Raw genomic sequence first — 22757 nt, 5'->3', positions numbered from 1 at the left:
TGCTGTCTCCGGCAGCTCTAAAATCGAAACATCTGAACCCTATTTTCCTATCCACATAGCTTTATGCGACCTTGCGCATTTACACTGCAATTTTGCTTCGTACTACCCCGGTTTCCCTTGATTAGGTGATATATTGCCTTCTTCTCTCTAGCGGAGTACTGCCCAACAGGAAGTAGTAGCCATGGTGTCCAACGGCCATTTCGCATCCGCAGAGGATGATCCTGTGGCAAGCTATGAGCATGGGGTGCAAGTGGTGGATGAGGACAAGGAGTTCAAGTACGCTCTTCGACTATCTACCAATCTGTTGACAGGACTTCCCTGAAGCTGTGCGCATGCAGGAATCTAACCTATTCGTTGACTATCTCAGTCCCAACCTCTCCAAGTACCTCGCTTACGAAGGCGTCACACCCGCCGGGTTTAATTACCATCTTATCTCTGTCTTTGGGTCCCAGTCTACCGGAAAATCTACTTTACTTAACTACCTCTTTGGCACACACTTCAGTGTCATGTCCGAAACCGAGAGACGACAGACTACGAAGGGAATATGGATGTCCAAGAATAAGCGCCAGGATTCTGAGCGGGAGAACAGCTTGCCTCATCTGCAGAATAACAGGATGGCCGATAACATACTTGTCATGGATGTTGAAGGTACCGATGGACGAGAGCGCGGCGAAGACCAGGATTTCGAGCGGAAAAGTGCGCTCTTTGCGCTTGCGACCAGCGAAGTGCTGATTGTTAATATTTGGGAACATCAAGTTGGGCTGTATCAGGGGGCAAATATGGGACTTTTGAAAACCGTATTTGAGGTCAATATGCAACTGTTCCTGAAAGACAAAAAGTATGGCGCCCCTCACTACGGTTTACGTTTATGGGAAACATATTCGCTGATGGCTCGGATGAAGATCTACCCCACGGTCATTGCTTTTCTTCGTGATTCGTGATTTCTTAGGAACCACGCCCCTCCAAAATTTGCAGAACACCCTGATGCAGGACCTCCAGCGCATTTGGACGTCGCTTTCAAAGCCTCCAGGCCTGGAAAACTCCACAATCGAGGACTATTTCGATTTCGAATTCGCAGCCCTTCCACACAAAAATTTCCAAACGGACAAGTTCGTCGCAGAGGTCAAGAAGCTTAGCATGCGTTTCCGTGAAGGACACCGAGATCCTTCCAAAGGTAATAAGACGGAGGGCGGGATATTTTTATCCGAGTACCATAGACGTATTCCTGCCGATGGCTTTGCTGTGTATGCTGAGGGTATATGGGATCAGATTGTGAACAATAAGGACCTGGATCTGCCAACTCAACAAGAACTACTGGCTCAGTTTCGTTGCGATGAGATCTCCCGCGAAGTCCTTGTCGCTTTTGACGAGGCCGTTGTTCCTTTTGAAACAAAACAGGCGGAAGCGGCTCAATCCGGAAATCCCGAAGTCTTCGCTGGCCTTGGTCCAGCAATGAAAAATGCAAGGGTGAAGACTCTAGGTGCTTTTGAGACGGAAGCTAGCCGCTATCACAAGCGCGTCTTTCAAATGAAAAGGGCAGAGCTGGAAGACAAAATGGACACTCGTCTCAAAGTTCTGTTCTCTGGTCAGCTTACCGCTGCCCACAAATCTGGTATCGCTCAATTTAGCGATGCTGTCTCCGCCGCTGTTAAAGCTGGACAAAAGAAAGGTGCAAGCTATGATTTTGCTGACATTGTAAACAAGGAGAAGAAAATCGCGCTAGAGAGATTCGAAGACGATGCAAAAGCCACTGTCATTGAGGGTGCTTGTTGGAGCAATTACACGCAAGAACTCGCCCTTTATCAGAAGGATCTCGAGAAGATCAGTGCGCAACTTAGAAAGGACGAAATGAGGCGCCTTGCGACGAGGGTTGAACGATGGGTGCGGTCTCGACTGGGCGAGTCCGTGGGGCTCGAATTCAATGCTCTTGGCTCGGGTAGAGGCGGTTCTGGCGCCCCCGAAACAGGCGATAAACCATCGGAAGACACCATTTGGGATAGAATATGGTCCATATTTGTTGCCACTGTTCTCGAGGCTGAGCAGAGATTCACTGAACGTGCCAGTAGCTTTGATGCTAGCTTAGAAGAGGTCGATGTTGGGTTATGGAGGTTGCGCAGAAAGGCTTGGGGGGTGCTGCGATCCAAGATTGACGAAGAGATGATGGAAGGTAACCTACTTTTAAAACTGCGAGAGAATTTTGAAGACAAGTTCCGATATGATTCGGCGGGTGTTCCGAGAATATGGCGGCCTACAGATGATATTGAGGGGCTGTATACCAAGGCCCGGGAGTCCACCCTCACCCTTATTCCCCTTTTATCCAGATTTCGCCTCCAGGAGACAAATGCGACTCCGCAACTTGATAGATGGGTTGGATACACCCCTAGTGCCGCAACCCCAGCCGACGAGGAGGACTTGGTCCCAATTGGCGGAGTTGACGATGACGGAAAAAGTTTGGAGGAAGAAATGACTATGCTCAGCGAGACCAAGAGGCAGGACTTGACAGTTCGATTTAAGAAGGCAGCCGACGGTGTTTATGTTGAAGCGAAGAGAAGTGCGATTGGCGGAATGACTCAGATTCCAGTGTACTTTTACATTTTATTGCTGGCACTTGGTTGGAATGAGATTATTGCTGGTGAGTTTTGTTGATGGATTCCCTCGTTTATTGTTTATGCTGACAATCTACCCCACACAGTCCTTCGAAACCCTGTATATTTTTTTATGCTCTTCCTTTGCTCTGTCGCAGCCTATATCATCTACCAGCTCAATCTTTGGGGTCCTATGGTGAAAATGGCCGAGGCGGCTTCGCATCAAGCCGTGGAAGAAGGCAAGAAGAGACTTCGGGACCTCCTTGAGCCGTCAGACATCGGACACCACGGTATGAAATATAAGAACGGTACGGAGGAGTATGAGATGTCGCATGTCCGGCGTGGCCGGAATGCTACAAAGATCAATGAAAGAGACGATGACGATGAAGGTGAAGGTGAAGAAACATGGTAATACCAAGATTTTTTTTCATATTCCTTGTCTTTTGTTGGAATACATACTGCACTCCGGTTATCAGTGTATACATAGCAGTGTTCATCAATGTTCAGGGACCGAAATACTTCTATACATAAGTAGAGGGTGCAGTTCACAGTGCCCTCTGGCTAGAGTCGGTCTGGACACTTAACTAGGTCTAACCACGATGACTTACGGGCCCTCTTGATGGCCCTGTTGCGACCGCCATTTAGATCTCCTCTCAGGTAGCAACGGCGGTTAATTTCTTTGAGAAAAGACATATTGATCTTGAAGCACTCGCATGTTGCTTCTCTGCGTTCCCTAACAACCCTATATCGAATTTGCAATGGCATGTGTATTTTCACAGAGAAGTTTTTGACATATCGGCTCTTCTATGTTCATTCTCCCCATCGCAATGAATGCAGATCAAGGGGTTCATTCCTGTGTAGCTGTCACTACTTATTGGGGGTCTACTCTGTATGGAGCGAAGAAAATATGAGATTAATATTCTCTGATGATAAATTGGTGGGTTTGGAATCATCAGCACACCCTCATCATTTCCGATCCTCTTACTGGACCACGAGAGGCTGTCTCGTGTCTGATAGTTCTTCGTTTGGGGGGGCACATTTGCTTTTTCGGCCTGGACGACATCTTTTATCGATAAATCCGCGGAGGAGCTTTTTACAGTGGATCTATGAACCAGCTGACTTGCCCGCTGAGGCGACTCGAGCACCAGAGCGACAACTTTTCCTGACATTCAAGGGTGGCGTCATTGGAGGGCGGCGGCTCCCGAGCAAACGCCGACTGTTCGCTGGATCGGGCAAAACCGCCAGAGAGTCATCCATCGCCAACAAACTTGCAAATCCCGAGCTGTGAAGTATATTAATATGATGGAGGAGAATCCGCAAGAACATCAAAGCATATAATTTGCCTCTGCGATAGCTCAATTGTCATTATTTAATTGTATTTTCCTTGGGTATTCATTTTATCCTCCGCATTCTTCACTAGAGTTCTCCGGTTTTCTCCAGATAAAGAAAAAAAGGGAAAAATTCGACGTCATCGTATTCGTGACCCAGCTGCTGGTTTTTCTCCCTTCTTCCGATTACCACGGCTACATCCCCCCAAAGTCCCACGCTTTGGACATCAACACATTTCGATCTCTTTTCGATTAATCCAGTCGAATCCCTCACCGCAATGAAGCTTCTCACCAAGGAACAGGAAGACGCGCACTACGAGTACGTACCCAGGTATCCCGGTTTTGTCGAAATTTTGCATCAAAAGACTAACCCAGCATGAAACAGTGCTGTCGTCAAGGGTGGCTCGATCGGTGGTGTCCTCGGCCTGATCGGGGGATACGCCGGTGTAGCACTTGCTTCTCGACGCTGGACAACCATCCGAACTCTCACACTACCCATGAAAGCCTTCCTCGTCACCTCTGCCGGCAGTTTTGCTGCCGTCATCGCTGCCGATATCAGCTCGCGAGATTTTGACTACAGCGTGCATCAGGAAAAGCGCCTTGTCACCGAGCGACAGGAGCGCCTGCGGAACGAGCAATGGGCGAGGATGACGACGATGGAGCGAGTCATGGATTTCGCTCGCAGGGAGAAGTATAAGATTATCGGTGCCACTTGGGTTGCTAGCATGATTGGCTCGTTTGTTTTGGTGGGGAGAAATCCGTACTTGAGTGGACAGCAGAAGATCGTGCAGGCTCGTGTCTATGCGCAGGGTCTGACACTGGCGGTGCTGTGTGCCTCCGCGGCTTTCGAGATTCATGACCAGAGACAGGGCAAAGGCGTCTTGGACGCTTTGAAGGCCAAAAAGGGCAAAGAGGCAAGCCAAGTAGCGCAGGGCAGTGAGGATTTATGGAAGGACATGGTTGACGCTGAAGAAGAGCGGATGAATCGCAAGAAGGAGAAGGCCGATCCCGGCCACTGAGCAAAATTACGAAGACGGTCCCATGCGTTCTCCTTTGGCAATGTTACAACGTTGGTCTAGGCCACCTAAATCATGAATCTCTTGAGAAACCGCCTCCAGCTAACTGGTTTTCTCTGCCCGCCGTCATCACTTCAATACAAAGATTGCACCTATCTCGACAGCTTGCTTTGATTCTCCGCGCCGGCGATGGAGACAGAAACCTGGTTGCCGACAAAAATTTCTCTTAATTTGTACAGTATACGAATTCACGACGCTTGCGAGCGCCACCGGTTTGGTCCGGTTTCATACTCGACTACTCTCCTCTCAACCTTGCTCTCTTTCTACGGAAACGTCTCAAATCGTTACCTGATGAATCTCTCCTTCCGACACTTCATAACGGCGTTTTCGAGTTTAGTTTTTAGAAAGGATATATGGCGGGTTTGTTCTGTTTCTTTAAACAAGAAGGTCCCTTCTTTCTTCTTTTTCCTTCCCTTCCCCCCCTTTTTTTTCTTTTTTTTTTTTTTTCCCATAAAGGCTTGGTGTCTTTTCTGCATTGCATAGTCTCACATTTTTTAGGTGGCCTTTATTGGACTTAGGTGGTCTCCATATACACAAAGCTTGGTGTGTATTCGATAAATGAATACTCCGTACAGGCTTTCCCTTCTGTTTTTTCCTTTTATATAGTACATTGCCGACATCGGCAGCTAACGTTCATTACAGATCAAAAAAAAGGAAGAGCTTGAATTCAAAACTCAAATCAGAAGGGCTTAGGTCCTTTTCTTAGTCAAGATCAAAAAAAGGCAATTCCTTTTGAGATGGAGCTCGTTTGAATGCCGTCTGACAATTACACACAATTATGAAATTATAGTGCTGTAATAATATTAATCCAATTGCATATCTAGAATATCTAAGAGTTACTTCGTATATAATTAAAATGTTCTATTCGGAGTTTATGCACTCGTTGCCAATAAACCTGAACTGCATCAATAAAGCCTCCCAAACGTAATAGCCAGGACAGAAAAGGTCCGGCGCCGATTACTGGAGATTCAAGGTCATAAACTTCTCCCCAAATAGGAAGTTATAAAACCGACGCTGCCTCTTCATACAACTTCGCGTCCATATTGATAAAGCCCTGCACGATCTCCAGCCCCCGCAGCCTCTCCTGCTCGATTTTCTCCCAGGTCCACATCGAACCGTCCCACGAGGAGCGGGCCTTCTTATCATTCTCCAACACCGCCAGATCCAAATTAGTGCTTTCACCGAGTGTCAACACCTCCCGGAGAGCAGACTCCTCCAACCCATCTTCTACATTAACTGCTTCTCCACTAGCCGGTGTTTCCAACGACACCGTTGCTGAAACTTCCCCATCGGGGCGTGGAGGTAGCAATCCACTTGCTCTCAGGACCTTCTCAGGGCGAATAGTCAAGCGACCTTTTTTCGTCACGTATTTACTCACTCCCACGGCAAGAAGCGTCTTTCCCTCACCCTTACGTTTCTCCGGTCGAAGGAAGAATGTCAAAACGTACATCCACTTCTCGTCCCATCCGGCAACTTTGCTCTGCATCTCATAGCGTTCATAAGGCTTGATTTCCTTTTTAAAGGTGCAGTGCACGCTACCCAGCATCACTGCCAGTCTACCACGGGGGTACTTCGGTTTCCCGTCCTCGTCAACCTCCGTATCCATCTCCTTTCGGAGGATCCCAAAACCGGGTGTGTAGAGATTCGTTACTAGAACAGTACGGGCGATGTCAAGGTCAGAAAAGTAGGTGCTGTTCGATTTGTGGCAGTTATAGTCTGTCTCCCAAAGTGGAGCGCGGCTAGTTAAACCGGCTGGCATGAATATGGGGTGGAGATGCGGCTCCAGGCATGTCTTGGAATCGGATCGGAGTTTGGGGTCGGGGTAGACATGCGGTTGCCAGCGAATACGGCGGAAGAGATGGAAGAAGAGGCGGACCTATTTTTGTTTACAATAGATCTGGAATTAGCTAAGTTTCTCGACCCCGAGTGAATTGGAACGTTGTACTCCGTAGAGGATGTAGAACTAAAAAGAGGGAACCATACATGCCATGAAAACGGTGCAGACTTGAGATTGAACAAGACGTATATGAAAACGGCGTTTCTCCATGTGCATTGCGATACGCACCATTCTATGATGGTCTTTAAGGTAGTGAAACCAGGAAGGGACAGGACAGCCATTGCTGTACCAACTGGTATATCGAGCTCAGAGTAGGAAACAAGTGCTTATAATCTGTACTCCACTAAATGCAATAAATCGGAGGCACTGTGCACAAATTGCGATGCGGCACAGATGATGGCCGAGTGCCGCAAAGGCTAGAAGAAGCAGCTGAGAATCCAAGAAGTGAACGAAGGGAGAATTGAACCGTGTAGCTCTATTTCATACGTTTATCGTGATTTGAAGAAAAACAAAAAAGCGGCAACCTGAAGGAGTGAAGATTGCAAAGGGGAAGCTAACACAAGAGAGAACAGGAATGAGGGAGTCTCAACTCGAGGAAGTATTTTTTTTTTTTTTTTTTTGGTCGTGATTCTTCTCTTTTCATTCCAACAGCGATCCGAGAGCTCCGTCAGAATAAAGTTCAGCTGGAAGTTAGAGTTATTTTTAAAGTTGAGCCGAGGCTCACCTGCTTCACATCTCTCTGCCCCTGACTCATGAGTGGTACTTATTCGGGCGCCTTGGACTCCTGTATAGAGTATCCAGTACGGAGTACTCCGTAGTGTTATGAGGTCCCCTTAGACGTGACGGTGTCTCCGATATATTCGGCTATCCTACGGAGTACTCTGTATTTCGTACCAACCATGTGAAAGGAAGATTCGCGTTATGGCCCACTGAGCACATCTTTCAACAAGTCGGTACTCCATACGGAGTACTCCGTACTGGCTCCGGAATAGCTATCCAAACCCGCGAGAATGAGCGCCAACAAGCATCATGTTATCAAGTGCGACATCAAAAGATATACTTCGTAGTAGCTTATCCCCGAACTAATGTTCGGGGCATTTATAAAGGCTGGGTTCCAGAACTTCCATTAACCTTCCTGCTGGTAGCAACAGACTGGACAACGGCAAACAGGCAGACTCATGACCAATTTTATTCCGACATATGTTATAGTTTAGAGGTTTGCACCTACTGCTAACCCGAGGGTAAAGCACGTTAACTATTGTGTGTATAACAGCACATGCTTGCATTATCCCAATGGCTGGTCTGGTGGCTTTTATTTCCCTAACCCTACACATATGCCTAGGTTCGCGAGCCTTTGATTCAATGAGTGCGAAGATGGCACAGTCCACTCCTGCCGGGAAAACAGTAAAGTTGAGCGACTTCGAAATAACCCCTATGAATACATGTTCATCAACTATGTTTGCAGGATTAATCACTAATCGACAGCAGCCTCATTACAATTCTTTTCGTTTATCTGCGCTATCTTTAAACATAAACGGCATCGGAATATCGATTGCCGCTGTCCATTTCCTACCAGACCAAGTCTCCTCATTGGGCTTCTCCCCCAGTGCTCTGATATTCTCGGCTATTTCTTCAACATTTGACCAGACACGGAGGATATTCTCTCCGATCAACTTTCGAGCTTGCTCATCCGTTACTCCACGCTCAAGTAAAAGCTCAATAAGCCGCGGGTACTTTGAGACATTCTAATCAAAGGTTTAGCCAGGGAGATGGTTCCTTATGAGAACTTAGGAAGGGACACTAACCTCAAGACCTTCGGGAACATCCGCAGTACCATCAAAGTCAGAGCCAATGCCAACATGATCCCACCCCGCCACCTTTGCTACATGGAGGATATGGTCAACTGCATCGTGAATAGTTGCAGAAGCAGGATCATCCACTTTTAGGAATGAGGGTACGAATGTAACCATTACAACACCGCCATTTTTGGTAACACCATTCAGCACATCATCAGGTACGTTCCTGAGGTGCTTAGAGAGCGCGTACGAAGAGGAATGCGAGAACATAACAGGAGCCTTTGTCACAGATAGGATATCTCGCATGGTCTGATGGGACACGTGGGATAGGTCAACCAGCATGCCAAGGCGGTTCATCTCTTTGACGAATTCGCGACCGAAATCCGTCAGACCAAGATCTGGTTTCCCAACAGCGACGGTTGAGGCTGCAGTGGCAAACGCATTGTCACAATTATGTGTTACGGTGATGTAGCGTACACCAAGATCATACACTTGTCTTAGTGAAGCAAGCGAATTTCCGATTTGATGACCTCCCTAATCATCATTTCTTTAGCCGTTTACCGGATCCTAAGGATGGAGAATAGAATTGAAATTCGTACCTCGATTCCCAGGAAACTGCCAACCTTTCCTCTTTTAAACGCAGCTTTGGCGCAAGATGCCGATTCGCAGTACTCGAGAAGGTCAGGGTACTCTTGCACGAGTCGTTTCGTGACATCAATCTGCTCAAGCGTATCTCTGACCGCCCACTAAACATGGAATGGATACCTTAGCACCTCTACAATATCGGATAATGCAAAGTAACAGCAATTGGACTTCTAATTCAAATTGACACTTCATACCGTGGGATCATCAATCTCCGCATTTGGGTCTGTCGCGCACTCGACAAAGACACTCCAAAACTGACCTCCAAGCTTCCCCTCCTGGATCTTTATCTGGTCCGTATGACTTAGCAAACCGGTTCGAAACGGCAATTTTTCATGATCGTAGATCTTGTTCTTTGTCTCTAGTCGAATAAGATATGGAAGATCATTATGTCCGTCAATTAGTGGCGTGGTCGACAGTATTCGATTCGCTCTCGTAGCATAGTCGTGAGGGTCTATGTGAACAGACTTAAAGATAGAGTCCAGAGGGATTATGTATTTAGATACTATTCCAGCGCACGCGCAAATTATAAAAACCTTTATCATAGTACCCGTCCAAGACTGTTGCCGGGAAGGTCTCGGCACATTTTCGATTTCGGACGCCGCTGCGTGACTCGGCTGAGACCGCGCCGAGCCTTTTTCATTGTCGCGGGCCGACATGGTGGACATGGGTTCGGCGGAATCTTTGCGGTTGATATCCCAACTCCCCTGGAGAAAGCAGGGTGCTGGAATTGGTGAGATGTCCCTTTGCTTATAAATAGTTTAGCCCAGTAGTTTATTCCACTCAAGCGGGGAAAGCTATCCTCACCTCATCTTTTGGTCGTCCAATGATGGGGAACACGCTCCGGTCAAGGAGACTCGGAAAGTCAAAAAACACCCCTTGGATGGGATTTTGGCCGACATAGCCGACGCCATGAAAGATACATAGCCAGTCTCGGCTTTACGAAGTTTGCGTGTTGTTATCCCAACTTGGATTCCTTTTGCCGTAGTTAGTTTGTTAACTAAATGCTACATATCAAGGGTTCGTCCCAGCTATATTAACTGACTGACTGCTGGTTGGTTAGTTTAACGATTTATTCGACGGTTCATAAAATTCAACACACATCATGTATCTTACCTATTTATGGCAAACACAACATCTATCAAGCCGTTGAGAGCCTGCTGCACTAGCCAGCTCTCAACAAACAAGCGAGAAAAGAAAAATATAAATATAAAATATAATAACGCCCAAGGGATTATCCCAATCTAGTATGTTACAGGATATGATGTAGGGGAAAAAGGTGTAAAGCAGTAAAGTAACATGAGAGATCCCATACTTTATTCGCCTCCCATATTATACAGATTCCTTGAACCTAGCCCGGCTCAGTTCGGTGCTGATCTTGTACGTACCCAAACTCCTGGGGGAATAATGCCCAAAGACTACCTCGATAGGGGTATGTCCTAATACTAAGTATTGCGCTCAAAGGCTAACTTTCATAAAATATAACATTGTTTCATCTGGGACGTGGATTTAGGACCGGAGATCAGTTGCTGTGCACTTCCCTTGGCTGTCAAGGGCTGAGTTGACGATCCAGTCGCCATTTCATCAGTTGGCTTTTCAGGCGGTGAGGCAACCGTTCTGGTTTCTGTTGCTGATGGGATCCCCACTACCTCCGAAACTGGGGATGCTGGCCATGCAAGCTTGGTTGGATTTGACGTCGGCGCTAATAGACGTGGTTGTGAATCCAAAGGTTTAAGGGGATTGGGTTCTTGGTCTTGCACCACTGACCTTTCAGCTTCCAGTTCTCCAGGCCGGGTATTGTCTAATGCAAGTTCCTGCCCATCACGTTGCTCCCCTCTCTGAAATAATGATTGAGCATCCTTGGACTCCTTTTCGTCCTCATCAACCTGTCGTTCTGAACCACCAAATTCTGGAGCCGGATTTGACGCATGACTGTCAGTCACTGCGTCCTCAAGTTCTGCATTCTTGCCTGGAGAACTTTTAGCCGAATCTTCCAATGCTGGCAACATCTCAGCGGGCTTTACTGAGCGGTCGTCCGGTGTCGATCCATCAACTCTTGACAGTTCATCCGGGAGTTCTGCCTCTAATGTTGCGGTTTCGCCTTCGGGTAGTGGGGATTTTAGCTTCATTTGAGTTCTAGGTAAATTAGGGGATGCATCCTTCATAGTCAGGACCCCGTCATCTTTTTTCGCTTGCGACATAATGACCTCATTTTCATCATTGTTTCCCAATTCTGGCAGTCTCTGTTTCTTACTGCTCGCGTCGAATTCCAGCTTCTCATCTTCGAGGCCACTGTTGAAAACTTTGCCAAAGGATTCTTCTAACAACTCTCCAACTAGAAATCGATTCTCGTTATTTTCTCTTAGCATGGCGTCTAAAGCTCTTTGCTCCCTCCTATTCAGTTCCTCTCTTAATTCTCGTATCTTGGTGAATTCATCCTTTAATCGGTTTTCGAGGAAATGCAAGTGTAACTCTTGCGATCGCGTGATCCTCTTAAGTTCGAGATGCAGCTCGTTCAACTGACACTCCCTGGTAGTGTCCCGAATCATGCCGGTGAAAATTATAGCATTGTGGATCATGTCATCTAATCCCCTGACACTAACATGCAGCCGGTGCACGGCGGCATGTCGAAGTCCACATAAGGAGGCGAACACAGAGGATATGTCCGAGTTATATCTATTGTCCAGAGCACCGTCCGGCAGATTTTTGAGTCGATAATACATGTTTCCCGTCCACCTATTCAATTCGATAGCCTCAGGACAATCCCATCCTCTCTCGGACGCCAGTGCAGGTGCCCACTTTGAAGTGAATTCATAGCAACTCTTTTCCAGTAAAGTTTGAATTTTCGAAAGAATGGCGTGCTGGACCTTGTACGGGATATATGGCGGGAACAACGAGCGAACTTTCGTCCCCGGAATATTGGTTCCAGAGCACTGCGCATCCAAGGCACCGTAATTAGTCGTCGCTAACGGCTTACGCGGAGTAGAATTTCGGGTTTTTGTCTCTTCGGCAATATCCACTTCACCGGCAGGTTGAACCTCGTCCTTTTGCGGGGTTTCTTGATCTAAAAGGCTCACTTGCTCAAGGATTTCACTCCCCGGCTCGAGCGCGTTTTCCTCCGATTGAGGATGCTCTGCAGCTTGCGTGGATGAAGTCTCAAACAAAGTTGGGAATTGTTCTTTGGCTTTTGACTCGGAATGAAACACGCCCTTCTGCACAAGAGATTTTAGGGTCTTAACAATCGTATCAATTCCGAGTCTTTCAACCAGGGACTCTGCAGCCCGTTTGTGACTGATGACAATATTTCTAAGGGAAACACCCTTTATAAGTTTTCCCTTACTTTTCTTCTCAAGAAGAGGTTTGTATGTGACGAAGATCTGTTGTTCGTCTGGAAGTTCAGAAGCCTCATCACTGTTGTCGCTTTTACAGCCTTCGGCTTTTGAGGAAATATGTTGGCGTTGGACCTGACGGTTGTCAATCACGATTTACCCAGTAGCTATGGAAAGGAGATACATATCTTACATGTAAATTGAGTCGGTAAAAGTAGTGATGGTGCGCTACCGGCCGGTTCCTTCGTGGTCCCGTTATTGTACTGATAGGACAGCGCCATGATACCTGCAAGGGTCTTCGGCAGAGCATCCTCGACGCCGATAGCTGTCCTCTCTGCAGAGGTGATCGGCTGTAGCGCTACACAATAGTTTAGTAATTACTGATAATTCAACAGGGTGCTCGCATACCCCGTTGGATACTCTTCACTCTCCCGGTTCACTTCCTCAAGGCTGGTTACAGGTGTCTCAGCGCAGAAGAAGGAATGAAAAGGCGATCAAGAGCCAAATACTTGAGTATGGATCTAGCAGTGACTTACAGCAATCATTTCTCGCTGCATTGATCGCGCCAGGGTCTGTATGTATAATCATATACATTAAAGCCAGGAGGGTTCTCACCGCATAGGAATAAATCAGCTCTTCCAATAAGAAACACGTGAACATAACATGCCTTCCAATCTAATCGCTCCGAGCTACGGAGTTCTCCAAACTGAATATCAGAAAAAAATCGAAAAGTCAGAATTTGATGTCCAATTAAAGTTTGTACCGATCGGATTGCGCCGATCTATGCTGAGTCATCGAGCCGACCCACTTTTCCGCGCAAATTAATTTTTCGGATGGCCAAGCCAAATCGCTTGGTCCCAGGAGACATCGAAGACTTAAAGTCTACGGAGTACATAATTCTCGGTGGTGCAGAGGCCATTCGGCCACCACATTCAGGTGACGTGGCGGCCGTACCCTCCGATTCTAAAGCCACTTGGAAACCTATGCTTCAAAGGTTGCCTGAATCCAGGGACTCTCTGGTCGATAGGACAACCGGTTCTTGCTGGAATTTCACATAGTTAACGGTTGCGAGCATATTTGCGAAAAGTAGACCGAGCCAAGCAAGTCGGCTTCTGAGTGTAGAAGGTGTATACAACGGTAGGCCTTGAGTCCCTTCTCCTCAGTTGGAGAGATCCATTCTCGGGAGCTAGTTGAAATATCAATGTCTCCCTAGAACCCCCTCCATTCGGGATGTCTGAACACGGTATGCTTGTCAGATATGTGACGCCAAAAATTTTGCATAGTACGGAATGTTGAGGCTTCCAATCCACGACAGGTGCCATGGAGTCCAGTTGCCACCGTTCCGGTTACAAATATATCTTTTGTGAATATCAGAGGTCGAGTTTGTACAGCCCTGGGGCTTTCCGATTAACTAGAAAGCAACCCCACATATCTACCAAAGGAAATCTCGATGACACATGAAATTTAAGCTTTGGCATTGAAATGGAGATATCGACAGACGCTAGGTCATTTAAACATACCATTGTTTATCATATCCCGGCACGGAAACCCTGAAGATAGCCCCCTGAATCAGATCCAGTAATGAACCAACCCAAATTCATAGTTTTGTGGAAATTCTATCTTGAGTAATGACTTTAGTTGTTGAGAGCAACGCCACAATTGCCACGCATTAATAACGATATCTCGTGGAATAGTCTATGAAAAATTCCCGCTATTAGCTTAGGGATAAATGCGACAAGGGTGATGACAGACAAAATCACACTCACCCTTTGGACTAACAACCAAGCCCCTCCCCTTCTTAGCGCCTCTGTAAATTGCCTCTATAATATCAATCAACTCCTGCTTGTCCTCAAGCACCCAGTTCAATTTATTATTGTTTCCCGTGCCAAAGTCGCACATCATATGCTTGTTGCGAAAAAAGAACATGATTGTCATCGGGTCGTAAAGTTCGTACATCTGCTTGAAATCCGGAACCTGGTCAATATCGCAAAGATAAATGACAGCAAAGTTTTTCACACGGTCTGCAACTTTGTAAAGAACTTCATCCTGGGCCATGCCTATGAGAGAGTTAGTTAGGGTGGGTAGGTTAGAAAACAAATGCATTTGTTATCGATCTGCCTACAGTCTTTGTCCCAGTCGCGTCCAAAACGAATGACAACCAGCCTATCCTCTTCAGAAAGAATAGCTTGGTCGACATGCCAAGCTGTAGGCAAGTGTGGAAGAACAACAGAACCCATCCTGCGTGGTCTTCAAGGTTGGGGTGATTATGATGACAGTCGGGGTTGCAGCGGACGGTGATAAGGCTGAAATATAGTTTGGGTCACGTGGAGGAGAACCCGCGACCTCCACCCACGGAGGTGCGCAACTTCGATGCCTAATGTTCCCATCAGATCATTGTTGGAAACAAGTGAGAGATTGGTAAATTGTTTGTTATTGTTTTTCACTTTTTTCAGCATCCCACCATGCTGGCTGGCGCCTTTTCTGCAAGTTCTAGTGTCTGTCGAAGAAGACTTCTGAGGCTGATGGCCCCGCAAAACAACAATGATTCAGGTGATAGTTGAGTTGCAAGCATTGCAGGCTCTCATGACATGCTGCTCTACAAGACTCGAATAAGTCCTGAGCCTGTTAATCGAGAGAATTGAGATCAGAATAATTCACTTTACACGAGAAGAGGCATTTTAGGTACCAAAGATATTAAAAAAAAGCCTGGCAGCAGGTATCATTACTCAGCTATGCGCGTTTAGAGAATAGCACGGAGCCCTGGGAGGCCCATATTAAACTGCCAAGTTATCTTTACAGTTCCAATGTGGTAACTTAACCTATTCTGTTTTGGCGTTATTGGTATTCGAACCAAGCCCACTGGACGCTTTGAGTTGCTCTAAAACATCTAAAGATTTGAAATGGAATTTGCCAACCATGGAGTGATATAAGGCGCTTCTATGGACCCTACCTTTTGATAGTGATATTTTACTGAAAGCTACAGATCATGACTATTCAATGCTATCAGCATCTACATATTAATTCCTATTTCTGTTGCCCGTCGCCGAAAATTGACCACGGACTGTGCGTACCCTCCTCATTCAATTTAACAGAATCTTCAACAGTATAAGACCTATGGGCTAACAAGAAATGATAATAGGATTGTTGATTTTCAATTTTCATAGAAATGAAATGTGCTCAGCATTGCCGTCAGCTTCCACTGTATATTGAACAAGCGTGAATCTTCTGACACCGTTAACTACATACAGGCCAAATATCTAGTCAAGCACGTAATCACAACTCGGGTCATTGGTTGCTCAGCCGAGGATATTGTTTCCGCCGACGTGACACATTGACATCGTTGGGCTGGCTTCAAGGGGCTCGTTTGAGACAAAATGGCTGTACCAGGTGAACTTCGGTCCAGGCAAGTGAAGTTCTCAATGATCTGGCATGAAGGATGTGTCCAATTTCAGCTGCCGGGTGGCATCCGGATGCAAAAAATGTAGCATACTCGAATCTCGGTCCGTCATCTAGTGCTAGGTTCGCCGTTGCGTCCATCGGGCAATCGAAATCAATCCGGCGGTCCCCGGGCACAACGACTGGGAATCAGAAGGACTGTGGTCCGACTACTCTCTCAGAGGCCATCTCGACCTCACCGATCGCCAAACATTTGCGAAACACTTCACCTCCCTGATAGAATCGCTATTATTCACTTTTCGCCGACTTTTATGGCAACAATGCTATAAACCAACTTGTGCGGCGTGATGTCGGGAAAACTTAACTGCGATCCACACCGCGTACGAGGAGCTGCGGATGGAATCCCAATTATGGTCAAATCCTTAGTCGCGGTATCGATTTCACACGGTACTGCATTGTCTTGCGTTTCATTCTTTGACACTTTCATATTTTCACTCTCCCTTTCCACCTGTAATCAAGGCAGGCCCATCTCGCCATTAAAAACGAAACCAGCGCGAGAACCAACACCCCTCCGGAGAAAGCAACAAAAGCCGTTGTTCCCGCTCTTGATTGGAGTTCGGCTGTGATTGGAATAGAGATTAGAGTACTAATCCTGTTGTCAGCATGATTTCAAGCATTCGGGTCACACTGGACGGCTTACGCGAGGGCCACCATGCTATAACTTGTGCCAAACCATTGACCGTACTCACTTGCTTTGCAGAGCTGTCCTATGCACACTGGAGCGAGGCTGACGACACTCCCAGAGCCGAAACCAAACACAGGCACCATGACATAAAATAAAGCAACATTATGGCCCACAGGCAACCAGAGCGCTAACGTAGCAAATACAGAGATCAAAATGGAGAGTAACATGCTATTGTACCGACCATAGCTGTCTGCAATGAACCCTGCTGTGAATCGTCCAATTGCCGAGCCGCTGTTTTGACCGAGTTAGTAGCTGTTCGTCGAACATCAGGAATGAATATACTAACGCATTTAGTATCGCAATCGAGTTAAAACTCGTCCGCTGCCCAAACCCTTGTTCAAGGGCGTAAGTAGGGAGCAGTCCAAACGTGGAGTAGAGCACAAACTCGAAACCTAATTTACTTTGTGAGTATTCTTCTTGGTGCGGGATACATAAGAAAAGCGTTTTCAACATACACGAGATTCCAACAGTGGCCCAGGTGAATTTTGGATCCTGAAAGCATTTCAAACTGACGACTCCTTTTTGCTTCCCAGTTGGGAGCCGGCCTCGAATGAACAGATTGCCTATGAACACAAGGACAAATATAACAAGCGCCAACAACCGCATTGACCAAGCCCACGAAAAACGATTTAATATGGGATTCAGCGCTAAAGGAAACGATATCCCCGCTAAGCTTGTGCCCATGAACGCAACCCCAGTTGCTAACCCTCTTCTCGCTTCAAACCAGTGGGAGATCACTGAAAGCGCAACGGTAGTGAGGATCGCCCAGCTAATTCCGGCCAACACTCCAAAGCAAAGCATGAAGTGCCAATACTTTGTGCATTCCCCCAATAATAGCACATACCCGACACATCCCACTGAACCCACGAGTGTTAATATCCTAGGCCCATATCGATCGAAAAGCGGCCCGACCTGCACGCCGAGGAAGAGGGTTAAGAATACTTGGGTTGAGGATATCCATCCAATTGCCTGCGAGCTGTAGGCAGAGAGTTGATTCAGTTGCCAGTACGATTGAAAAATCCCCATGGAATTAGCCATTCCAAAACTCGCGGCGATCAAGCAAAAGGACGAAAAGACAACAAGCCAGGCGGCCGGACCTCCTTCAGGAAATGATAACGTGCCAGATATTGTCTGGGTTAGCTGGTTCTCTAACTGGTTCTCCTCATCGCCTCCGGCTAGTGCGGATGACAACGCTTCATGCCTGGCACGAGGAACGTCTTGTGTTTGCTGTCGTTCATGTTGCATGTTTTCTCTGTCACGCGAAGGATCAGATATTGTTGGATTGCTTTCTGTGTTTGCAAATTGGGAGAGCGTTAAACTGCTGATTCTGCTATTATTTAGTGGCCAAAACCACCAGGCTGCGAAATGTGTCGTTGGAATTCGTTAGGAAATATATTCGCATCAGAATGAGTTCTGGTTATGAGTTGACGGTGCTTTCCTTTATGCTCGATACTCGGGTCACGCTCGTCACATTTTCTTCGGCGTGTCTCAGTCATCCTGTTCCATAACCACAAATTCAAGGGACCTGTCCTGCCATGCGGCGAAAATGCACGGAATTGGTAATTCTCGACGTCCACAGAAGCTGACGGAATTGATGCCGAGCCGACGCCATGACTGGTATTTTGTCGGCAATGCAAAGTTTTGATGATAATGCCAGATATCGCCACGTTTTTGCCAGGTTGACAATCGCTCGACGGATGTCGAAAGGCCTTTGTCGGCTTTATCTCCCAATGAATTGCATCCGCTTCTCCGTTAGAGCCGAGAGCGACATCTTGTCTCAAGCCTGGTAAGTCTCGGATCCACATTACTATCTGATTACATGAGCTAGGTCTCAAAGCGGCATGACAAACACGTCGATTGGGTCTAGCCCGTTTTCTGGTCAAGGTTACTAGTTAACTTAGCTACATAGTTAACCAACAAGCTAGGGATTTGCCCCATGTGGAGAGCACGTTCCCCAGTGCTTATCCCGTCTGCTTGGCCTGGGGTAGCTAACAGTTTAACCCAAGAGTTCTCGACCTATGCCTCACACTCTTTGCCCTAACGAGCAAGATCAAGCATAATACTCTAAGAGGACTTGATACAATCGACTTTATGACTTTCACAAAAATGAATAAAATCCTCACCGTACCTCCTGCGGAAAGTTTCCGCAGCAACTTTCCCTTTTCTCCTTATCGGCCGAAGGCCACTCTGATCATGTTCTATCTTCAGCCCATGCAGCTTTGGCCAACTATGGCGACACCAGCAAAGATCGTCAGTCCTGCACTGGACAATGTTTAATTCTCCTGATGATTTATATCCTCCTATCGCCATATTCTGGGTTGGCACTTCTTCATGGAAGGCCGTCATCGGAAAACCCATCTTATACCCATATACTTGATTGAATTGGCAACAGCTCTCCTTTCATATATCTCACTTCAACATGGTAGATGAGGAGAAATTCACGGAGGAGAATCCTCGTATACAGGGGCACGAAACGGTATTCGAGAGCAATAATGTAGCCACAGAGACAGAAAAGAGTGGCGGCCTTAGCAAGGTGTTCAGCGCCGCCATTGACTACGGAAAAGGGGACTCTACGGTTCACAAAGATATTGGGTTGGGTCTCTTCCAGCAGTCTCTACAATACGACCAGGAGCAACTCGCAAGAGATGTTGGGAGAGTCCGATGGAAATTGGATTTGCTCGTGCTTCCAATGATGATGACCACCTATATGTTGAGCTTTTTGGATAAAATGACGTAAGCTATCTCCTCAAAATGAAAGTCCAGCATCTAACCATCCTCGAGCCTTAACTACTCCAATGCTTATGGCCTCCAAGAGGATACTCATATGAGCGGGGATGAGTACTCTTGGGTTGCTTCAGCCCTGTATTTTGGCTGGTTTGTGGGCTCATACCCGTCTAACCTCATTCTTCAACGAGTGCCAGTTGGGAAGTTCGTGGGCTACATGCTCTTCGTCTGGGGAGGAATTTGCATGCTTCAAGCTGCAGTTTTCAACTTCGCAGGTTTTTTCGCTGTGCGATTCTTCCTCGGCGCCGTGGAGGCTTGTGTGTCTCCGGCTTGGCTTTTGCTCTCTGCTACCCTATGGACTCGTGAGGAGCAACCTCTAAGAACATCATTCTGGCTTTCTACCAACGGCATGGCATCTATCATCGGTGCCCTCCTCAGCTATGGCCTAGGACATGTTGATAATCTCTCTGTTCCCAACTGGAAGCTTATCTATCTTGTATGTTTTTTGGAACGACCTTTTTAAATTAGAGAGTACCTAACCGAAGTTTTAGGTCGTTGGCGCAATGACAGTCGCTTGGGGAATCGTGCTAGTACTTTTTATGCCAGATGGGCCCCATAACGCAAAAATGCTCACTGAGTATGAACGGGTCGTCGCAGTGTGGCGTATCCGGCGCAATAAAACTGGAATTCAGAATGCAAAGTTCCTCCCATATCAACTCAAAGAAGCTTTACTCGACCCGAAATCCTATCTAGTTTTGCTCATGGGAGTATGCTACGGGATTCTGAATGGCGGAGTAAGCAACTTTCTGAGCGCGTTAATCAAAGGGTTTGGGTTCTCTGGCCTGCAAGCCAGTTTACTCCAGACCCCTTCCGGCGGTACTCAGATGATTCTGGGTATCGTGTTTGGCTACATTTCTACCATCCGAAATATGGTCGGTGTAACGGTCTTGCTTTCGTGTCTTCCTGGAGTAGCAGGGCTGATCGGTATTTTAACCATCCCACTCGAAAACCGTTACTCGCTCGTGGCGTGTGCATCGCTACAGACTGTCGTCGGGTCCCCCATCGTTCTAACTTGGACGCTGCCATCTTTAAATGTGTCAGGCCATACCAAGCGCTCTACCGTAATGGGGCTATATTTCGCTTGTTATTGCGCGGGAAATATAGCAGGGCCTCACCTGTTTATTGCTCATGAGGCGCCGCGATACATGTCTGCAATCAAGGGGTTATTGGCTACTTACGGGGCCGGGATAGTCCTGCAAGTTTTCTACACGACATTATGCTATTTTGACAACAAGAGCCGAGATCGCTTAGGACAATGTACGGATGAGGCGGAGGAAGCTCTGGAAGGATTTGAAGATATGACGGATAAAGAGAATAGGAACTTCAGATATCGTTTGTGATCAGGATCTGGTGAATAACTCCTACCTAAATCCGCAAGATAAGCCTCCGCTGGAATAGGACGAATTGCCCTTCGACTTTTTGAATCAAGCAAGCAGGTATGCTTTCCTGAGTTGCTACTAGTTATATCTCATGCTTCAAGCAGAATATGGTGTTCCTTATACTTCATTTGTGCTGTTCAATATTAGTCATTTCTACAGAGTATCAATGGCCTTAATTCTAACCTGAAGTTTAACATGTAATGGCATACTTCTATTTAACTAACCGAGTAGTTGGAAGGGTGATTTCGGTGTGCTGGATGCCAATAACCGGGCTATTCTGCTGCTCCAGATGTATGGGATAACCAACACTACATATAGAACTGCAACATCCATCGGACGATGGGCAAGGGGAGCGAAAAATATTATCTGCAAGCCTACCTTGTGTTCTGCTACTCTACATTCATACACCCAAGTGTGATTACCATGAGCTACATACTGTTACTCGTGGCTAGGTATCCACCGAGTTACCCCCCTCCCCGGATCTACAAAGAAAACCCGCCTACTCCGCACTCTGGAGGCGTCAACGTTGGGGTTCTCCAAGATAGATGAGTAACATCTTGGGTGAGCGATGATCAAAAATACCCCGCTCGTTATTCGGCAGATACGCTCCAGAGAAAATTGCCTCGTACCTATAGGCCCTGGTACACGAGCCTCGAGTAATCACCTTAAGCTTTGGCTAACAAAGGTGTTTGCGAGTTGGGTTTTACCGTCACTTTGCATGTTATTTTGGTTCTCCATGAGCATTCACTTCGTTAACTTATAGCAGCTTGGCTGGTTGCCGATCTGAACCTTAAATGAACTTTCAACAAACACCAGCGATTTGACTTGTTCGCGTCTCTAGGGGCCAGCCAAGTTGTTATCAGCTGCAATGTACGGAGTAGCTCTGGCAGGGCTAATTACAACAATATCTCTGCCCGCTTGCCCCATCAACTGGCTAAGAAATATGCATGTAGTTTGCCCCTCTGAATCAGAGCTGCTTGCTCCGCAGCGGACAAATTATCAACTTAAAAAAAGGAGGCAAGTCTTTTCTTCGTGTTTGGAAGCCGGCGGGGTATGCTTGGGATCGATAATCGTGGCCTTCCTGGTTTCTCGGAGCCAATTCCGCCACGCGAGTACTCCCTACTACTGTGGGTATCACGACTAGCCATGTTTCTGGCTGAGTTGTTTGCCGGCGGAGGACACCACGGAAAAGATATTCTTTCCCGAGTTCAGGAAATCGTATCCCGTTCCTTGGAATGGACAGTATGAAAGGAAGTGTGCGGAATTGAGGCCGAAGAGCGACCGATCGGATATGAGAGTGAAAGGACGGTTCTGTGGTGATAGAGCACCTCCGGAGCAGTTGACGTATGCCAGGGTGTCAGACGCATTCCTCTTTGCTCTTCTGGCCCGCACCATCCGGTTAGAGTGGGAAGATGGCTGGCCGTCACATTGCTTCCCCATGACTGTTACGGTTCGATGCGTATGGTGTTTGCCCGCGAGCCCTCCTCATAACAGTACTATTATTTTGCAAAAATGTTGTCGTGCAGAAGGCTGCGATGCAGCTAATGTACACATGCCTCTTTGCAGCTGGAGACTCTGAGTTTCTGTCCGACAGAGATCTTCCGCAGCACCGGGGTAATTATCATCGCTAAACAGAATGTTCTGCAGAGTATACCTACCGCGGACTCCTATCGTCATGTCCTTGAGAACGAGCGCTTTCCTTGAAATGGTAGAGGTGAAGGCCTAGTCATTGGCTTTCACGGTTTCAGCTCCGGTCATTATACCTTGGGTATAGGTGTCCACTGATAATGACCTCTTTGCAGAAATAAAGTAATCCATATTAAGCCTTGATTTGCAAATTTTGTCATTAGGCCAACTATG

The 22757-nt window shown here is 47.0% G+C and overlaps 10 protein-coding genes across 11 annotated transcripts; 6 read left to right on the top strand and 4 right to left on the bottom strand.

Annotated features, from left to right (window-relative positions):
* Positions 1-181: 181 nt before the first annotated feature.
* Positions 182-1122, top strand: SEY1_2 (Dynamin-like GTPase that mediates homotypic ER fusion; the record flags this gene model as incomplete). Its single annotated transcript, XM_066125530.1, has 2 exons — positions 182-276; positions 368-1122. The coding sequence occupies 2 exons, from the start codon at positions 182-184 to the stop codon at positions 939-941; spliced, it is 669 nt and encodes a 222-aa protein (XP_065981613.1). The 3' UTR covers positions 942-1122.
* A 15-nt stretch (positions 1123-1137) lies between these two features.
* SEY1_1 (Dynamin-like GTPase that mediates homotypic ER fusion) lies at positions 1138-2997 on the top strand (the record flags this gene model as incomplete). The annotated part of the gene is made up of 2 exons (XM_003066949.2): positions 1138-2632; positions 2693-2997. The coding sequence occupies 2 exons, from the start codon at positions 1138-1140 to the stop codon at positions 2995-2997; spliced, it is 1800 nt and encodes a 599-aa protein (XP_003066995.2).
* A 945-nt stretch (positions 2998-3942) lies between these two features.
* On the top strand, positions 3943-5784 carry D8B26_007409 (uncharacterized protein). Its single transcript, XM_066125529.1, has 4 exons — positions 3943-4232; positions 4299-5376; positions 5488-5532; positions 5632-5784. Exons 1-2 carry the CDS (start codon positions 4192-4194, stop codon positions 4930-4932), a joined length of 675 nt encoding a protein of 224 aa, XP_065981612.1. The 5' UTR covers positions 3943-4191; the 3' UTR covers positions 4933-5376; positions 5488-5532; positions 5632-5784.
* A 40-nt stretch (positions 5785-5824) lies between these two features.
* Positions 5825-7446, bottom strand: D8B26_007408 (uncharacterized protein). The gene is made up of 2 exons (XM_003066947.2): positions 6973-7446; positions 5825-6865 (listed from the first exon to the last, which is right to left on the bottom strand). The coding sequence occupies exons 1-2, from the start codon at positions 7105-7107 to the stop codon at positions 5990-5992; spliced, it is 1011 nt and encodes a 336-aa protein (XP_003066993.1). The 5' UTR covers positions 7108-7446; the 3' UTR covers positions 5825-5989.
* Positions 7447-8254: 808 nt separating this feature from the next.
* On the bottom strand, positions 8255-9985 carry D8B26_007407 (uncharacterized protein). Its single transcript, XM_003066946.2, has 4 exons — positions 9462-9985; positions 9222-9368; positions 8632-9156; positions 8255-8571 (listed from the first exon to the last, which is right to left on the bottom strand). Exons 1-4 carry the CDS (start codon positions 9930-9932, stop codon positions 8320-8322), a joined length of 1395 nt encoding a protein of 464 aa, XP_003066992.1. The 5' UTR covers positions 9933-9985; the 3' UTR covers positions 8255-8319.
* Positions 9986-10483: 498 nt separating this feature from the next.
* On the bottom strand, positions 10484-13282 carry DIB1_2 (U4/U6-U5 snRNP complex subunit dib1; the record flags this gene model as incomplete). 2 transcript variants are annotated; one of them, XM_066125527.1, is made up of 4 exons in its annotated part: positions 13130-13282; positions 12787-12951; positions 11032-12700; positions 10484-10966 (listed from the first exon to the last, which is right to left on the bottom strand). In XM_066125527.1, the coding sequence occupies exons 1-4, from the start codon at positions 13251-13253 to the stop codon at positions 10861-10863; spliced, it is 2064 nt and encodes a 687-aa protein (XP_065981610.1). In that variant the 5' UTR covers positions 13254-13282. The 2 variants fall into 2 exon arrangements, with proteins under 2 accessions (XP_065981610.1, XP_065981611.1); XM_066125528.1 differs by adding an exon at positions 13002-13043 and having other exon boundaries at positions 10737-12700.
* Positions 13283-13964: 682 nt separating this feature from the next.
* Positions 13965-14865, bottom strand: DIB1_1 (U4/U6-U5 snRNP complex subunit dib1). The gene is made up of 3 exons (XM_003066944.2): positions 14716-14865; positions 14360-14650; positions 13965-14288 (listed from the first exon to the last, which is right to left on the bottom strand). The coding sequence occupies exons 1-3, from the start codon at positions 14828-14830 to the stop codon at positions 14263-14265; spliced, it is 432 nt and encodes a 143-aa protein (XP_003066990.1). The 5' UTR covers positions 14831-14865; the 3' UTR covers positions 13965-14262.
* Positions 14866-17758: 2893 nt separating this feature from the next.
* Positions 17759-18121, top strand: D8B26_007404 (uncharacterized protein; the record flags this gene model as incomplete). Its single annotated transcript, XM_066125526.1, has 1 exon — positions 17759-18121. The coding sequence occupies one exon, from the start codon at positions 17759-17761 to the stop codon at positions 18119-18121; it is 363 nt and encodes a 120-aa protein (XP_065981609.1).
* A 1032-nt stretch (positions 18122-19153) lies between these two features.
* On the top strand, positions 19154-19471 carry D8B26_007403 (uncharacterized protein; the record flags this gene model as incomplete). The annotated part of the gene is made up of 1 exon (XM_066125525.1): positions 19154-19471. One exon carries the CDS (start codon positions 19154-19156, stop codon positions 19469-19471), a length of 318 nt encoding a protein of 105 aa, XP_065981608.1.
* An 87-nt stretch (positions 19472-19558) lies between these two features.
* On the top strand, positions 19559-20896 carry D8B26_007402 (uncharacterized protein; the record flags this gene model as incomplete). The annotated part of the gene is made up of 2 exons (XM_003066942.2): positions 19559-19954; positions 20010-20896. The coding sequence occupies 2 exons, from the start codon at positions 19559-19561 to the stop codon at positions 20856-20858; spliced, it is 1245 nt and encodes a 414-aa protein (XP_003066988.2). The 3' UTR covers positions 20859-20896.
* Between the last annotated feature and the right edge of the window lie 1861 nt (positions 20897-22757).

Source organism: Coccidioides posadasii, chromosome 4 (assembly GCF_018416015.2).
Source record: "Coccidioides posadasii str. Silveira chromosome 4, complete sequence".
Lineage (NCBI taxonomy): Eukaryota > Fungi > Ascomycota > Eurotiomycetes > Onygenales > Onygenaceae > Coccidioides > Coccidioides posadasii.
The sequence above is the reverse complement of the archived record's forward strand: the minus strand, read 5'-3'. Positions and strand labels throughout refer to the sequence as shown.

Excerpts from the sequence above, each read along its gene's own strand:
- D8B26_007409 (XM_066125529.1), top strand. The coding sequence starts at position 4,192 with ATGAAGCTTCTCACCAAGGAACAGGAAGACGCGCACTACGA. Across the intron at positions 4,233-4,298 it reads CAGGAAGACGCGCACTACGA|TGCTGTCGTCAAGGGTGGCT; the intron begins GTACGTACCCAG and ends AGCATGAAACAG.
- D8B26_007408 (XM_003066947.2), bottom strand. The coding sequence starts at position 7,107 with ATGGCTGTCCTGTCCCTTCCTGGTTTCACTACCTTAAAGACCATCATA. Across the intron at positions 6,866-6,972 it reads CTGCACCGTTTTCATGGCAT|GTCCGCCTCTTCTTCCATCT; the intron begins GTATGGTTCCCT and ends AAACAAAAATAG.
- D8B26_007407 (XM_003066946.2), bottom strand. The coding sequence starts at position 9,932 with ATGTCCACCATGTCGGCCCGCGACAATGAAAAAGGCTCGGCGCGGTCT. Across the intron at positions 9,157-9,221 it reads GCAGTTTCCTGGGAATCGAG|GGAGGTCATCAAATCGGAAA; the intron begins GTACGAATTTCA and ends AATGATGATTAG. Across the intron at positions 8,572-8,631 it reads ATGTTCCCGAAGGTCTTGAG|AATGTCTCAAAGTACCCGCG; the intron begins GTTAGTGTCCCT and ends ACCTTTGATTAG.
- DIB1_1 (XM_003066944.2), bottom strand. The coding sequence starts at position 14,830 with ATGGGTTCTGTTGTTCTTCCACACTTGCCTACAGCTTGGCATGTCGAC. Across the intron at positions 14,651-14,715 it reads ACGCGACTGGGACAAAGACT|GCATGGCCCAGGATGAAGTT; the intron begins GTAGGCAGATCG and ends ACTCTCTCATAG. Across the intron at positions 14,289-14,359 it reads CTTGGTTGTTAGTCCAAAGG|ACTATTCCACGAGATATCGT; the intron begins GTGAGTGTGATT and ends AATTTTTCATAG.